Below are 17,668 nucleotides of genomic sequence, written 5' to 3'. Positions count from 1 at the left end.
CTATGCCCACACAGAGACCAGTGACTCTGATCAAACCCCATGCAGTGCTGGGGCCCACTGCGTGGCTCCAACTGCAGGATCAGGGCCTGTATCTGCTCAGCAGCATAAGCAAGGTATCCGGGTGAGTGATTCTCCTGTGAGAGGCAACAGGCAGCCAACCTGGAGTGCTGCGCATTATCCACCCCCATTGCATGCAGACGGACAGACAGACCTCGGGAAAGCAGCTGCAACACGGCTAGTATTTCTACTGACCTGCCCACACGTGCTCCAGAGAGTCCACATTGCTCAGATGATCCTGCACGGCCCTCCTTGCTATATAGAATCATAGAATTTCAGGGTTGGAAGGGACCTCAGGAGGTATCTAGTCCAACCCCCTGCTCAAAGCAGGACCAGTCCCCAACTAAATCATCCCAGCCAGGGCTTTGTCGAGCCTGACCTTAAAAACCTCTAAGGAAAGAGATTCCACCACCTCCCTAGGTAACCCATTCCAGTGCTTCACCACCCTCCTAGTGAAAAAGTTTTTCCTAATATCCAATCTAAACCTCCCCCACTGCAACTTGAGACCATTACTCCTTGTTCTGTCATCTGCCACCACTGAGAACAGTCTAGATCCATCCTCTTTGGAACCCGCTTTCAGGTAGTTGAAAGCAGCTATCAAATCCCCCCTCAGTCTTCTCTTCTGCAGACTAAACAATCCCAGTTCCCTCAGCATCTCCTCATAAGTCATGTGCTCAAGACCCCTAATCATTTTTGTTGCCCTCCGCTGGACTCTTTCCAATTTTTCCACATCCTTCTTGTAATGTGGGGCCCAAAACTGGACACAATACTCCAGATGAGGCCTCACCAATGCCGAATAGAGGGGGAATGATCACATCCCTTGATCTGCTGGCAGTGCCCCTACTTATACAGCCCAAAATGCTGTTAGCCTTCCTGGCAACAAGGGCACACTGTTGACTCATATCCAGCTTCTCGTCCACTGTAACCCCCTAGGTCCTTTTCTGCAGAACTGCTGCCTAGCCATTTGGTCCCTAGTCCGTAACAGTGAATGGGATTCTTCCCTCCTAAGTGCAGGACTCTGCACTTGTCATTGTTAAATCTGATCAGATTTCTTATGGCCCAATACTCTAATTTGTCTAGGCCCCTCTTTATCCTATCCTTACCCTCCAGGATATCTACCACTCCTCCCAGTTTGGTGTCATCTGCAAACTTGCTGAGAGTGCAGTCCACGCCATCCTCCAGATCATTAATGAAGATATTGAACAAAACTGGCCCCAGGACCGACCCTTGGGGCACTCCGCTTGAAACCGGCTGCCAACTAGACATGGAGCCGTTGATCACTACCCGTTGAGACCGACCATCTAGCCAGCTTTCTATCCACCTTATAGTCCATTCATCCAGCCCATACTTCTTTAATTGCTGGCAAGAATACTGTGGGAGACCGTATCAAAAGCTTTGCTAAAGTCAAGGAATAAACATCCACTGCTTTCCCCTCATCCACAGACCCAGTTATCTCCTCATAGAAGGCAATTAGGTTAGTCAGGCATGACTTGCCCTTGGTAAATCCATGCTGACTGTTCCTGATCACTTTCCTCTCCTCTAAGTGCTTCAGAATTGATTCCTTGAGGACCTGCTCCCTGATTTTTCCAGGGACTGAGGTGAGGCTGACTGGCCTGTAGTTCCCCGGATCCTCCTTCTTCCCTTTTTTAAAGATGGGCACTACATTAGCCTTTTTCCAGTCATCCAGGACCTCTCCCGTTCACCATGAGTTTTCAAAGATAATGGCCAATGGCTCTGCAATCACATTCTCCAATTCCTTTAGCACCCATGGATGCAGCGCATCCAGCCCCATGGACTTGTGCTCGTCCAGCTTTTCTAAAGAATCTTGAACTCCTTCTTTCTCCACAGAGGGCTGGTCACCCCCTCCCCATGCTGTGCTGCCCAGTGCAGCAGTCTGGGAGCTGACCTTGCTTGTGAAGACAGAGACAAAAAACAGCATTGAGTAACATTAGCTTTTTCCACATCCTCTGTCACTAGGTTGCCTCCCTCATTCAGTAAGGGGCCCACACTTTCCTTGACCTTCTTCTTGTTGCTACCATACCTGTAGAAACCCTTCTTGTTACTCTTAACATCTCTTGCTAGCTGCAACTCCAAGTGTGATTTGGCCTTCCTGATTTCACTCCTGCATGCCTGAGCAATATTTTTATACTCCTCCCTGGTCATTTGTCCAATCTTCCACTTCTTGTAAGCTGCTTTTCTGTGTTTAAGATCAGCAAGGATTTCACTGTTAAGCCAAGCTGGTCTCCTGCCATATTTACTATTCTTCCTACACATCGGGATGGTTTGTTCCTGCAACCTCAATAAGGATTCTTTAAAATACAGCCAGCTTTCCTGGACTCCTTTCCCCCTCACATTATTCGCCCAGGGGATCCTGCCCATCAGCTCCCTGAGGGAGTCAAAGTCTGCTTTTCTGAAGTCCAGGGTCCGTATTCTGCTGCTCTCCTTTCTTCCTTGTATCAGGATCCTGAACTCGACAATCTCATGGTCACTGCCTCCCAGGTTCCTGTCCACTTTTGCTTCCCCTAGTGATTCTTCCCTTTTTGTGAGCAGCAGGTCAAGAATTGCTCTGTCCCTAGTTAGTTCCTCCAGCACTTGCACCAGGAAATTGTCCCCTACACTTTCCAAAAACTTCCTGGATTGTCTGTGCACTGCGGTATTGCTCTCCCAGCAGATATCAGGATGATTGAAGACTCCCATGAGAACCAGGGCCTGCGATCTAGTAACTTCCGCTAGTTGCCAGAAGAAAGCCTCATCCACCTCATCCCCCTGGTCTGGTGGTCTATAGCAGACTCCCACCACAACATCTCCTTGTTGCTCACACTTCTAAACTTAATCCAGACACTCTCTGTTTTTTCTGCAGTTTCATACCGGAGTTAAACATGCAGTTAAACACCGACGTGTGGCTGTGCGTGATCAGCTCTGCACTAATGCAGCGCTAAGCGGGAGATCAGGGGCCTAGGGCAGCCAGAAGGGGGGGCCACTAGCAGGCAGGGCATTTCCTTGCTGGGTTCAATGGCGTTTGCTTTCTTAAGTCAGTCCCTTCCTTACCTGTAGCCAGCTGGTGGGGATGGAGAGAGAGACCGGTTCCAGGAGGGGAGCAGGAGCTGGGGTTCCCGCTGCTGGGGCCACCAGAACCATTCCCAAATGAGCCAGCAGCTCTCATGAGGAGGGAGAGAGGGGCCATGCCTGACTGAGCTGCCATGCCAGTGCAGAGAGCTAGCACTGCAAGCCCCCTGGATAGGGGGCACATCTTCTAATCCAGGCACTCCAGTGCCGCATGTGAGGGCTCCAGCAGGCACCACAGACTGGCCTGATGCCTTAGGGCAGCCCATTCAGGGGCCCAGTCTTGGCAGGAATGGTTTGCAGCTGAGTGGCTGATGCTACACTGAGAATGCTCCATGTAGAAAGAAACTTCAATGCCCTGACAGCCGTCTCGCCCTGCCTGCACCTGCAGTCCCACATGGTGCATTATGTACAAAGAGCCTATCAGGGCTAGGAACATGGAGTGATGGATTCTGGCACTAGACTGGGATAAGAGGGCAGGTCCTCGCATGGATCAGTAACTGGTTAAAAGATGGGAAACAAAGGGTAGGAAAAATGGTCAGTTCTCAGAATGGAGAGAGGTAAATAGTGGTGTGTCCCTCAGGGTCTGTACTGGGCCCAGTCCTATTAAACATATTCATAAATGATCTGAAAAAGGGGTAAACAGAGAGTGACAACATTTGCAGATGATACAAAACTACTCAAGATAGTTAAGTCCAAAGCAGATTGCGAAGAGCTACAAAGGGATCTCACAAACTGGGTGACTGGGCGACAAAATGGCAGATGAAATTCAATGTTGATAAATGCAAAGTAATGCACACTGGAAAACATAATCCCAACTATACATATAAAATGGGGTCTGAATTAGCTGTTACCACTCAAGAAAGAGATGTTGGAGTCATTGTGGATAGTTCTCTGAAAACATCCACTCAGTGTGCAGTGGCAGTCAAAAAAGTGAACAGAATGTTAGAAACCATTAATAAAGGGATAGACAAGAAGACAAAAAATATCATATTGCCTCTCTATAAATCCATGGTACGCCCACATCTTGATACTGCGCACAGTTCTGGTCACCCCATCTCAAAAAAGCTATATTAGAATTGGAAAAGATACAGAGAAGGGCAACAAAAATGATTCAGGGTACAGAACAGCTTCCATATGAGGAGAGATTAATAAGACTGGGAATGTTCATCTTGGAAAGGAGACAACTAAGGGGGGGATGAGAGAGGTCTATAAAATTGCGACTGGTGTAGAAAAAGTGGATCAAGAAGTGCTATTTACCCCTTCACACAACACAAGAACCCAGGGGCCACCCACTGAAATGAACAGCCAGCAGATATAAATCAAACAAAAGGAAGTTCTTCGCAAACAGCACAGTCAGTCTGTGGAACTTGTTGCCTGGGGATGTTGTAAAGGCCAAAAGTATAACTGGGTTCTAAAAAGAATTAGCCAAGATGGTCAGGGATGTAACCCAATGCTCTGCGCGTCCCTAGCCTGTGACTGCCAGAAGCTGGGAGCGGACAACAGGGGATGGATCACTCGATGATTCCCTGTTCTGTTCATGCCCCCTGAAGCACCTGGCATCAGAAGACAGGACACTGGGCTAGACGGACCATTGGTCTGACCCAGTACAGCTGTTCTGATGTTCCTTATAACTGGCAGGTGCAAGTTTAAGGGGCTAATGGAGCTCACAGGCCCAAGTGACCTCTATTTCCTCCTTTAACATCCCAGGCTCCACCTTCTAGTTAGGGTGACCAGATGTCCCGATTTTATAGAGACAGTCCCGATATTTGGGGCTTTTTCTTATATAGGTGCCTATTACCCCCCACCCTCTGTCCCAATTTTTCACACTTGCTATCTGGTCACCCTACTTCCAGTTGGCAGGTTGCTTCTTCCCAGAGGGCAAGGGCCTCCATTCACTCCCTCTCCTACAAGCTGGGCACACTGCCTCCACGACCTTTGCCAGCCCATGCAGGGAGATGCAAAGAGAAGCCCGTTCCCCACAGAGCAGGGACCAGCACCCCCACCCAGCAGCTCCACTGGAATGAGTTTAACCCCTGCGCCCCGTTGTGTCCAACTCACCAGCGAAAGAGACTCTCTGCCCTTTGGGAGAGAACGGAAGGTGCCGAGAGCTTCGTCAGCTCCTTGTTTTTAGAGGCAGGATTATACCCAGTACTTGTAGCTGTGAATGTTTGAACACCAGAGCCTGGTCTCCTGGGTAGGTGGGCAGTAAGAGGAGCCACAGGTGCTCCTCCTGACTGCTGTCTTCTAGCTGGTTGCGGTAACACCAAGACCCCATGTGCTAGAAATGGTACACGGCCTAGCTATGCTGCCCCATTGCAGTACATATCCAGGAGTCTACAAGCTGCCGGGCCAGCCAACCCCACTCCCCAAGCACAGTCCCCCACTCTGGAGCAGAAGAGGCTAGACCCATGTGTAGGAAGCTTGTTAGCCAACTGGCTCATCCTGGATATTGCCTGCACCCTGCAGGAACAATGCTAACAGATATGGCCCGATCTGGTCCTTTGCAGAGTTTTCCTCTCACAGCCCAAACTCAAGTAACAAAAGGTTTTTGGGAAAAAACGAGAGCAGAAACCTTGGAAATCTGACAAGAAAACGCCCCCGAGCCGCCGTGGGAATAAACACCCTGCAGCATAAGCGCATTGCCAGGGAGACCCAGGCAGAAAGCTGAGTGGAAATCCAGGGAAGGTAAATCTGGACACAGCGGATGCTGCGCAGCTGAGGGCAGGTGGCAGAGTCGGTGCCTGTTGTTAGAGCAGCACGGGCTAGGCAGCATTCTGGCTGCTTTTCTTTGCATTACAGAGGCTGCTGCTAGCTCTGGATTTCCTCACTGTGTGCTGGGGCCTATTCAGGGCCCCGATGGTCAACACTCTCTCCCACAGTGGGGCCCATGATGCTGTCACTGGGCTGGGCGATACACGGCCAGCGAATCCCTCCGGAGCCAGACTCAGAATCACGCCAGGATCAGACTCCGCTTCTGCCAAACACCCGGGTCCTGACAGATAATGTGACAGAGTCGCAGGAAGGGTCATAGCCAACATCCTCCTCCTCATTGCTCCAGTGAGCTCGTCAAGCGATCCTGTCACCAGGAGGCTGGCTTCCCAGCACAGACTGCCAGGGCTGCAGCACCCCATAGCAGGGAGCAGCATGCAGGGAAGGGGAGGGCAGGCCAAATGCCATCAGATGCTGCCTCTTTCACTGACATTTTTGGGAACCATCTCCACTGGGTTTGCTCGCTCACGAGCTTGGAAAACTGCTGGAGCGAAGGCAGAACGTGGAACCTTCTACAAGCAATTCCTGGATTTATCCTTGCATCACCATGAAACAAGGAGCCACAACTGTTTGACAGTTGCCCCAAAAGACAAAGTGCCATGCGCTCAGCGGATATCCCCAGGAATGGTCCCACACCCCTATTCCCAGCTGCTGGATTTGCAGTGAAACCCCTTGAGTTCACTAAGGTGTGTGAGTCTGAGAGATTCACATGCACCCAACCTCCCTGTTGGCTCATTTATTCCATCACATGGGCAGAATAAATGATGGACACTGTTCTGTGGGCAGGACACCAATAACTGGGGTTCAGGGCTAACCCTCCCCCCATCAGGCCCAGATCGGGGAGCTGGGGAGCTGGGGGCAGCAGGAGCCTGAAGGAGCAGCGGCTGCAGAAAACCCTTCACACACAGGGGATTCCACTCCTTGGAGCGGGACGCATGCAGCTCGAGCCCAAGACGTTTGCAATCCTGGCACAGCCAAACCTTCTCCTTTCACTGCAAAGCAACGGGTCAGAGCTTCACAGGGGAGCCCAGCCCAGTCCTTCCTCCCTCTAGCTCTGAGAGCCCTTGGGGGAGGTTCTGCTCCGGTTACATTGCAGCAGACGGTGACTCTGGCCGGCACACAAAGCTGTCGGGTGAGGATATTCATACAGGATGTTTTGTCTGTTGAAAGCCTCCCTTTAAGGAAATCCATTTTTCCAGCTGGCCAGGTTCTGTGGCAATAACGCCTGGGGCTCACCTGCTACAAACCTCCCTGTGCTCTCTCTGCGCTGCAATCGGAGGGCGACTGCAGCCCAGGCAGGCATGGGCTTTGGTCAAACCAGCTCACTGAAAACAGCAGCATAGCCACAGTGGCATGGTGATGGCATGAGCTAGCCATCCGAGTACGTGCCCAGGGTCCCAGATTGGTACGCAGGCAGCCAAGCTGGGCCGGCACAGCTACGCTGCTATTTTTAGCAAGCTGGCTCGGTCAGAGCTAGCTCGGGTCTGCTACACATGCTGCAAACACACCTGTGATTGCTGCGTAGCCAGACTTAAGGGATGGAGTGGATTGTTAGCACACAGCCTGGAAACAGGCCACCCAGTCCCCGTCTGGAGACAGGACACATACAGCTACGGAGAGAAATGGTCTCAACAAAGCCACCAGGCTGGCTCCGTTCTCACAGACCCCTGCTCCCAGGGCAGGATGCCCAATGCCAGGGTATCGGGGGGCTGCTCGCATGGCTTTCTGGTTTGGGACTCTACCTACCAGCTGATGGAAGGTTTAGGCCCAGTTTTGTGCCTGGGAAGGGGAAAGAATCAGGTGAGTTTGTCCACCCCTAGCCACCCCCTCAGCTCAAAATGGAGCAATGAATTCGGGAAGCGCAGTCTCCATGGGTTTCCCCTCCGTATGGAAGGTGAACAAGGGGGCAGGTAGCTCAAGGTCACACTCTAGCCACCTCTGCCCAGGTCTCCTCTGAGGTGAGGCCCAGCCAGACATCTCTGAGCAGCACAACCTGGAGCTGACAAAAGCTTCTCTGCTAGAGTCGCCATGGAGAGATGTCAGCCACGCCCATCTCTCCCGAGCACCCAGCTTCTTGGCATGTGTTCTACCATCGTTTGAGACTCATCCGCTTGATCGACACGGTGCACTGGACAGCCCTTCCCCTCGGAGCAGGGAAGTAGTAACATCTCCCTGCAACTGCCCGTGGACTAAATCAGAAAAAGCTTATTTCTACAGTCCCAGTCAATGTGAAATGCTCCCCCCGTGGGACAAAGCATTAGCAGTGATTTTCAGATTCTCCCAAGCCCTAAATGAACTTGGGGCTCCAGCAGGCAGCAACGGGGCTCAGCGGTAGGGCTGCATGGCTCGGGAAGTCTCTCTCCTTGCCCCAGAGCAGAGCCATGAGTCACAAAGGCCTCACACGGGGTTATTACTCAGAGAGGGCTAAAAACCACATGTGCACCTTTCAGAACAGATATTCATGGGGCTGCCCCAGTGCATCTTGGGAAAGGAGGTGTTTCATCTCATTTCACAATTCCTTACAGTAGCTCCAGTCACTGGCCCAGGCACTTTATGCTAAACAAGGAGCCGGCATTTCCTACTACTCCTCCCCATGAACTCAAGGGGAACTTAAAACCATTCCTCGCAGCATGGGGCAGGTGGACCAACTGGGCCAGCAGGACCCCACATGGGCGGTGATGCCAGCACTGTCCCAGGCTGACTGGCACCAAGCCCACTGCTGATCCGGAGGCCTGGAGACTAAACCATGCTAAAATATGGGGCTGTGACCACAAGGTGTTGAGGGAGACTTTGGGGACAATGCAGACCAATATATACAGGCAACAAGACGTTTGTCTGTCAGTCACAGAAGCACAGCTTTGATGTGCTGGGTTTGTTCACACAAAAGAGAGATACCAGGTTCATTCTGTCCCACAGATAATATGGAGTTTGGCTCTGCAGAACCAGGAGAACCGAGCGAGCTGGTGGAAAGGCAAATTTCAAGTGAGATCCCTTCCCAGATCTGCATCCACATGGTGCCAACAGGCCTGTGGGTAATTCTGACATGGCTCGGGTGTCTTGTCACAATGTGACTCAAAAGCAACACCTGGTGTGAGGCTGTCAGTGAAACCGGTGATGCCAAAGCCCAAGATGGCCAGGGCAGAGGGCTTAGTGCTGCTCCTAATGAGTCAATGGGAGTTTTACAATTAACTTCTATTGGAGCAGGATTAGACCCAGATGCGGCAAGTCACCAAAAAGCTCTTCAATGGAGAAGCAGCCTGTGTCTGGTTCAGGGGCTGGGCAATGTCTGCGCCAACCAGACTACACTAGGCATCAAAAGTCAGGCCCACCCCATATCTAGTTGGCTGCCCGCAGGAAACAAACCTGCAGTCTTAGGGCAGTCTCTAAAGTCCATAGCTGAAAGGCACCACGACGAACCCCACCGAGGAGACCGAGAGCTGAACACCAGCCGCGCTGGGTGGCAGGACACTGTCACTGGCACCACCATCCTAGGACTGCTCCACGGCTGGCCAGGGGCTGGGACTTTGTCTCACTCCCATGTGCATACCCTGGCAGAGATCCGCTGGGCAACATTCACGGCCCCCGGGACTCCTCTTTAGGGCAGCAGGCGTTCTCCGGGCCTCTCTGCTCAGTGTCCCTGTATTCTGACTATCTGACCTGCACCCCCATCCCTCTTTGGCCAGAGTCTGTCTCCTGTCCTCAATTAGGTTCTGTGGCTGCTCCCTCCACTCGCCCTCCCTTGTTGGACACCTGCACTGCCAGGGATTGATGACAGACACCTGGATATTATCTGTGATGCCACAATGGACTCCTACATATGACCAACCCTGCAGATGTCAGAGTAGCCACTGACTCACAGCAAGACACAGTTGTAAGCAGAGAACATCTCTGTATCGGCCTTACTTCTCATGGTGGGCGTGGGCCGGATGCTCCTGAAGTGCTTGTTTTTCCTTCTCAGAGCCGTCTTATACTGCAGAGAGAGGGGGAGATGTTGCTTTTCAGTGTGCAGTGCTCTGCAAAACGTACACGGGACTAACTGCAAGTGGAAAGCGAGTCCATTCACCATCCTCCAATAACCAGGCCTTGGAGGGGGCTGAGATGGCAAAAGCCACGATTACAAACCAATTCTGGCGGCTGCGTTACAGGCTTCGGTCCTGATACATTTGCATTTTAAAATGGGCTCCGAATGCACAGTTAGCTGCACTTGCACAGCATCCGAATGGACCAGGGCTTACTCCACACCCAGATGGGATGAGGACTGGTCACACCTGAAACCTACAGCTCTTGGATCTTGTCATCACACCGTATCTACACAGACCCCCCCAGAGCTGCTGCAGGTCCCTGTGGCTGAAAACATTTCTCCCTGCTTGGCTGCTGCATCTGAGGACTACATGGCAATTTCTCAGGGCCATTTCTGATGCTAGAACCTGTCAAAAGCCACCTGCAGCAAACAGAGGTCATTTTGTGCCTAACTTCTCAAAGCCAATGGAGTTTGATCCTGGCCCAGGAAGGCAATAAAAACCCAATCGCTCCCAGAGAACCACCCAAATCTATGAACAATTATACCAGCAGTTATTTTAATTGTCTTCATCTGGACAGATCAGCAGCCCTTGAGCACAATAAATATTGCTCAGAGCTCAGGGAAAGGTTTAACATCTGTCACAGAGTGTGGGGAGTCCAGTCCTGCACCCCTCTTCCTGGGACCCACAGTGACTCTTAGCCAGCCAGTAAAACAGAAGGTTTATTGGACAACAGGAACACAGGTTACAGCAGGGCTTGCAGGCACAGTCAGGACCCCTCCACCGAGTCCTTCTGGGCTTTCAGGGTGCTTGGATCCTAGCTAGGATACCCTGAATTCCGCCCATCCAGCCCCAAGCCCGAACTCAAACTGCTTCCCTCCTGCCACTCCCTTCCTTTGTCCGCTTCCCGGGCAAAGGTGTTGACCTTTCCCCTCCCTTACCTAGCTCAGGTTACAGGCCCTGGCATCGTCCATCCCCTAAAGTCCTCCCCTGCTCTCCCACTCCCCACACAGACAGTCCCTACTGCATCACAACATCTCCTTCTACTGGATCCTGATTTAATACCTTTAACCAACTCTGTCAGCCTGGACATCAGCATGAAGGGGAGAGAAGGAAACCAAGCCATACCTCCTCAGCTGCAAAGCTTTGCTCAGCAACATCCAGCAGATTCCTGCTCTTCTTTAGCAGAAAATCCTCCTCCTCAGTATTGTCTGTCGGTAGCATATGAAGATCCGGAGTTTGCTTGGGGAGATTTTCTGCCTAAAACCATTAGCACTTAAATTATTCCCCTGATGAAGCATGGCAGGGCACATTCATGTATAATAATGCCCTGCTCCTTGTGAGCTCCAGGATGTGCCCTCCATGTTTCAAGGGTTCTGGTCTGCCAAAGCTTTCTTCTCGCAGCCCAGCTGTGGTGCCAACAGAGCCCACAAGGAGACCGGGCACAAATCCAGCTGGTGTCAGCTTTCCCCAGCGATTCCTTACCACTCTCAGCCACAGGGCGGCTCCTGGCCCTCGCACCGAAAGGGGCAGGAGACAAATAGCACCAAAGTGTTAATCCTGGGATGGTGCCATAGCAAGGAGAGGGCAAGAAGGCCAGCTGCTCTGCTGGGGAGGGGGATGCCTGGGGGAGAAGCCGGCCCAGGAGAAAAGCAGCAAGTGGAAACTGTGCAGCCCCTTTTCAGAACAGCTGCTCTCCTGTTACTAGACTGGGCAATGCCCGAGGCCATGGCCTTGGCACACCAGGGGTTAACTGTGGCTTTAAGTCAGAGCCCTTGGTCAAGCGCGTGGTGGAGTGGTGACTCAGGTCGGAGGCAGGCCTAGGAAGGGCACAGCTGCCTCACCCTGTGCAAACCACGGAGAGGAGGCAAGAGTCAGAGCTCCAGCCTTGACCCCTTTGAAGACTGGCACAGCTGTGGGCACTAGGCCTGGCAGCTGCCTGGGACCACAACAGCGGAGTCTTTGCACTCAGCTGCCCTGTGCTGGGCAAAGCCCAGTCTAGGGCCACCAGCACAGTGGGCCCCCTGAGAGCCCTGGGGCTGTGCCAGGAACTGGGCCCTCCGTCTGGCTTCCAGCACTAGGAGCAGAAGGGAGAGGCTGTGCGCTCATGCTGGCACCTCTCTGCCAGGCAGGGCCCTGGAGGAAGGAGAGAGCGAACAAGGCCACTCACCAGCCGGCACCGAGCACTTGTCAGGTCCTCCAGCACCTCGTCGATCAGCCCGTCGGCCACGGCCGCAATGACAGACAGCCTGATTTCGCTGCGAGAGGAGACAAGGTGGTGAGTGCGGCGGGCGGGAGCCCCCCAGCCCTGGGAGCAGTGGAGGGGAGCGGGAAGGCCACAGCAGCCAGTTCCTGTCCCAGCAAGCCAGCACTGCAGCCAGGGGAGATGCAAGAGAACAGGTCGGGAAGCAGGGCTAACCAGGCTGTCATAACCTTAGTCCCAGATTTGGACCTTAGCGTCCAAAATATGGGGGTTAGCATGAAAACCTCCAAGCTTAGTTACCTGCTTGGACCTGGTACCTGCTGCCACCACCCAAAAAATTAGAGTGTTTTGGGGCACTCTGGTCCCCCTGAAAAACCTTCCCTGGGGACCCCAAGACCCAAATCCCTTGAGTCTCACAACAAAGGGAAATAATCCTTTTTCCCTTCCCCCCTCCAGGTACTCCTGGAGAGATACACAGACACAAGCTCTGTGAATCCAAACAGAGTGAATCTCCCTCTCTGTTCCCAATCCTGGAAACAAAAAGTACTTTCCTATTCCCCCAGAGGGAATGCAAAATCAGGCTAGCAATCCAACACACAGATCTCCCCGATTCCTTCCTCCCACCAATTCCCTGGTGAGTACAGACTCAATTTCCCTGAAGTAAAGAAAAACTTCAACAGGTCTTAAAAGAAAGCTTTATATAAAAAGAAAGAAAAATACATACAAATGTTCTCTCTGTATTTAGATGATACAACACAGGGTCAATTGCTTAAAAGAATATTGAATAAACAGCCTTATTCAAAAAGAATACAAATCAAAGCACTCCAGCACTTATATTCATGCAAATACCAAAGAAAAGAAACCATATAACTTACTATCTGATCTCTTTGTCCTTACACTTAGAAACAGAAGACTAGAAAGTAGAAAGTACTTCTCCAAAGCTCAGAGAAAGCAGGCAGACAGACAAAGACTTAGACACTCAATTCCCTCCACCCAAAGTTGAAAAAATCCGGTTTCCTGATTGGTCCTCTGGTCAGGTGCTTCAGGTGAAAGAGACATTAACCCTTAGCTATCTGTTTATGACACGCCCCCCAAATTGCAGACAGTGGGGAAGCTCACTGGCGGCGATTTCCTTCTAGAACTTGAAAATAAACAGATTAATACAACACATACACCTTTACATATACTCCTAAGTATATAACTAAGGCCACGTCCAGACTAGAAATTAAAATCGATTTTAGATACGCAACTTCAGCTACGTGAATAACGTAGCTGAAGTCGAATTTCTAAAATCGAGGTACTCACCAGTCTGGACGGCGCTGCATCGATGTCCGCGGCTCTCCGTGTCGATTCCGGAACTCCGTTCGGATTGATGGAGTTCCGGAATCGATGTAAGCGCGCTCGGGGATCGATACACCGCGTCCAGACTAGACGCGATATATCGATCCCCGAGCAATCGATTTTAACCCGCCGATGCCGCGGGTTAGTCTGGACGAGGGCTAACAGACTTCTACATTTTAAGAACACTTTTTAACTACTGAATTCTGGGAAACTCTCACGGGAGGGTGCATCAGCTACTTTGTTAGAAGCTCCTGTGATGTGTTGAATTTCAAAATCAAAATCTTGGAGAGCTAAACTCCAACGAAGAAGTTTCTTGTTGTTCCCCTTGGCAGTATGAAGCCACTTTAGTGCAGCATGGTCAGTTTGTAGCTGGAACCGCCGTCCCCAAACATATGGGCGTAGCTTTTCCAGGGCGTACACAATGGCATAGCATTCCTTTTCACTGACTGACCAGTGACTTTCCCTCTCAGACAGTTTCTTGCTGAGAAACACGACAGGATGGAAGTTGTGATCTGTTGCTTCCTGCATGAGCACTGCTCCTATACCACGCTCAGATGCATCGGTGGTTACTAGGAATGGCTTGTCAAAATCCGGGGCCCTGAGCACAGGGTCAGACATGAGCATCGCCTTAAGCTGGGTAAAGGCCTTTTGACACTCATCAGTCCACTTAACTGCATTTGGCTGGGTCTTTTTGGTCAGGTCGGTCAGTGGGGCAGCGATTTGGCTGTAGTGTGGTACAAATCGCCTGTAGTATCCGGCCAAGCCTAAGAAGGATTAGACCTGCTTCTTGGACCGTGGGACAGGCCACTTTTGGATAGCATCCACCTTGGCCTGTAGGGGGTTTATGGTTCCTCGACCCACCTGGTGACCCAGGTAAGTCACTCTGTTTTGGCCTATTTGACACTTTTTTGCCTTAACAGTTAGTCCTGCCTGCCTGATGCGCTCAAAGACCTTTTCCAGGTGTAGTAGGTGTTCGGGCCAGGAGTCTGAAAAAATGGCCACATCATCGAGGTAGGCAACTGCAAATTCTCCCAGTCCAGCTAGTAGACCATCTACCAGCCTCTGGAAGGTGGCGGGTGCATTTCGAAGGCCGAAAGGAAGGACATTGAATTCATACACCCCCGCATGGGTGACGAATGCTGACCTCTCCTTGGCAGGTTCATCAAGCGGTACTTGCCAGTACCCCTTGGTTAAGTCTATTGTAGAGATGAACTGGGCACGTCCCAACTTTTCCAATAGCTCATCGGTACGTGGCATTGGATAGTTGTCCGGACGAGTTACAGCATTTAGCTTACGGTAGTCCACGCAAAAGCGTATTTCCCCATCTGGTTTGGGTACCAGAACCACTGGAGATGCCCATGCACTGGTAGATGGGCGGATTATACCCATTTGTAGCATGTTCTGGATCTCCCGTTCTATAGCAGCTTGGGCATGAGGAGACACTCGGTAGGGTGGGGTTCTGATTGGGTGAGCATTACCTGTATCAATGGAGTGGTATGCCCGTTCAGTCCGTCCTGGGGTGGCTGAGAACAATGGGGCGAAGCTAGTGCACAGCTCCTTGATTTGTTGCCGCTGCAGACGTTCCAGGGTGGTTGAGAGGTTGACCTCTTCCACGCCACCATCTTTTTTCCCGTCGTAGTAGACACCGTCAGGCCACTCAGCATCATCTCCCTGGACTGTAAACTGACAAACCTGTAAGTCTCTGGAATAGAAAGGCTTGAGAGAATTAACATGGTACACTTTAGGCTTTAGTGAGGAATTGGGAAATGCTATGAGGTAGTTTACAGCTCCCAGGCGCTCTTGGACCGTGAATGGCCCTTCCCATGATGCTTCCATCTTATGGGCCTGTTGCGCCTTCAAGACCATAACCTGGTCTCCTACTTTGAAGGAACGTTCTCTGGCATGTCTGTCATACCAGGCCTTTTGCTCTTCTTGAGCATCCTTTAGGTTCTCTCTAGCAAGGGCTAAAGAGTGTCGGAGGGTGCTTTGTAGGTTGCTTACAAAGTCCAGAATGTTAGTTCCTGGAGAAGGCGTAAACCCCTCCCATTGCTGCTTCACCAACTGTAATGGCCCCTTAACCTCGTGACCATACACAAGTTCAAATGGTGAAAACCCTAAACTGGGATGTGGTACAGCCCTGTAGGCAAACAGCAACTGCTGCAACACTAGGTCCCAATTATTGGAGAATTCGTTGATGAATTTTCGTATCATGGCCCCCAAAGTTCCATTGAACCTTTCAACCAGGCCATTGGTTTGATGGTGGTACGGGGTGGCAACCAAGTGATTCACCCCATGAGTTTCCCACAGTTTTTCCATGGTCCCTGCCAGGAAATTAGACCCTGAATCTGTAAGGATGTCAGAGGGCCAACCTACCCTGGCAAAGATGTCTGTTAGGGCCAGGCACACAGTGTTAGCCCTGGTGTTGCCTAGAGCTACTGCTTCTGGCCATCGGGTAGCAAAGTCCACTAAAGTCAGTACGTACTGCTTTCCTCTGGGCGTCTTTTTTGGGAAAGGGCCCAGAATATCCACAGCTACTCGCTGAAATGGGACCTCAATTATGGGGAGTGGCTGGAGAGGGGCCTTGACCTGGTCTTGAGGCTTTCCCACTCTTTGGCATACCTCACAAGACCGGACATACTTGGCAACGTCCTTGCCCATCCCCTCCCAGTGGAAGGACTTCCACAACCGGTCCTTGGTTCTGTTCACCCCAGCATGGCCACTGGGATGATCATGGGCTAAGCTTAAGAGCTTCTCCCGGTACTTAGTTGGAACCACCAACTGTTTTTGCGGCTGCCATTCTTCCCGGTGTCCACCAGAAAGAATTTCCTTGTATAAAAGTCCTTGGTCTATAACAAACCGGGATCGATTAGAAGAGCTGAGAGGCGGTGGGGTGCTCCGTGCCGCCGCCCAAGCTTTCTGAAGGCTGTCATCTGCTTCCTGCTCAGTCTGGAACTGTTCCCTTGAGGCTGGGGTCACCAGTTCTTCCTCAGACTGTGGACTTGGGCTTGGTCCCTCTGGAAGCGATGTAGGTGATGGGGTTGTTTCCGTTGCTGGTGAACCGCTCTCCGCTGGTGCACCTGAGGGTATTTCAGGCTCTGGCTGAGCCTTTTGGGTATGGCTGTCTTTTGCTTCTGCCAGTTCTGGCTCGCTGGCGCCCTCGGGCGTTGAGGTTGAAGATGTGGTTGCACTTGCTGGTGCTGGTTGCTGTTCCAGTTCCGGGCCTGGGACTGGAGATGCTGTGGCTGTTTCAGTGGTAGGCATGGAATCCGGGTCCACTACCTCTGTCTGGGTCTCTGGTAACACAGACGGGGCCTCTGTGGACGGTTCAGGAACAGGAATGGGTCTGGAAGCTTGCCTGGTTTGGCTACGTGTAACCATTCCCACTCTCTTGGCCCGCCTCACCTGGTTGGCCAAGTCTTCCCCCAGTAGCATGGGGATAGGATAATTGTCATAGACTGCAAAAGTCCACATTCCTGACCAGCCTTTGTACTGGACAGGCAGTTGAGCTGTAGGCAAGTCTACAGCTTGTGACATGAAGGGGTAAATTGTAACTTTGGCCTTTGGGTTGATGAATTTGGGGTCAACGAAGGATTGGTGGATAGCTGACACTTGTGCCCCCGTGTCTCTCCACGCAGTAACCTTCTTTCCGCCCACTCTCAAATTTTCCCTTCGCTCCAAGGGTATTTGAGAGGCATCCGGGCCTGGGGATCTTTGGTGTGATGGTGGTGTAATGAATTGCACTCGCATGGTGTTCTTGGGACACTTGGCCTTGATATGTCCCAGTTCATTACACTTAAAGCATCTTCCATCTGATGGGTCACTGGGCCGAGGTGAGTTACTGGAGACTGGTGAGGTTGAAGGGTAGGGTATCTGTGGCTTTACTTGGGTGGTATGTGGGGTCTTTGGCTGTCCTCGGTTGTAGGGTTTATGGTCTGTGTGCCCCCTGGGGTAATCGTTCCCCTTGACAGTAGCTTTCTTGCTTTCTGCCAGTTCCATCCATTTGGCTCCAATCTCCCCCGCCTCAGCGATATCTTTGGGATTTCCATCTTGTATGTACCGTGTGATGTCTTCAGGAACACCATCCAAGAACTGCTCCATTTGTATGAGGAGGTTCAGTTCTTCCAAGGTTTGAATGTTGTTTCCTGTTATCCAGGCCTCATAGTTTTTTGCAATGTAGTAGGCGTGTTTGGGAAATGACACCTCGGGTTTCCAC

At 51.6% G+C, this 17,668-nt stretch overlaps 1 protein-coding gene across 4 annotated transcripts in view; it reads right to left on the bottom strand.

The window, feature by feature from the left end:
- CARMIL2 (capping protein regulator and myosin 1 linker 2) overlaps positions 1-17,668 on the bottom strand; it is a 133,088-nt gene that overhangs the window by 38,054 nt on the left and 77,366 nt on the right. For all 4 annotated transcript variants that reach the window (XM_050922324.1, XM_050922322.1, XM_050922320.1 and 1 more), the window contains exons 28-30: positions 12,082-12,169; positions 11,040-11,171; positions 9,796-9,862 (exon numbers count right to left, since the gene is read on the bottom strand). In XM_050922324.1, coding sequence (XP_050778281.1) covers positions 9,796-9,862; positions 11,040-11,171; positions 12,082-12,169 — 287 coding nt within the window. The remainder of the gene's footprint in view (positions 1-9,795; positions 9,863-11,039; positions 11,172-12,081; positions 12,170-17,668) is intronic.

Source organism: Gopherus flavomarginatus, chromosome 14, assembly GCF_025201925.1.
Source record: "Gopherus flavomarginatus isolate rGopFla2 chromosome 14, rGopFla2.mat.asm, whole genome shotgun sequence".
Lineage (NCBI taxonomy): Eukaryota > Metazoa > Chordata > Testudines > Testudinidae > Gopherus > Gopherus flavomarginatus.
This window is presented reverse-complemented; position numbering and strand designations above follow the sequence as displayed.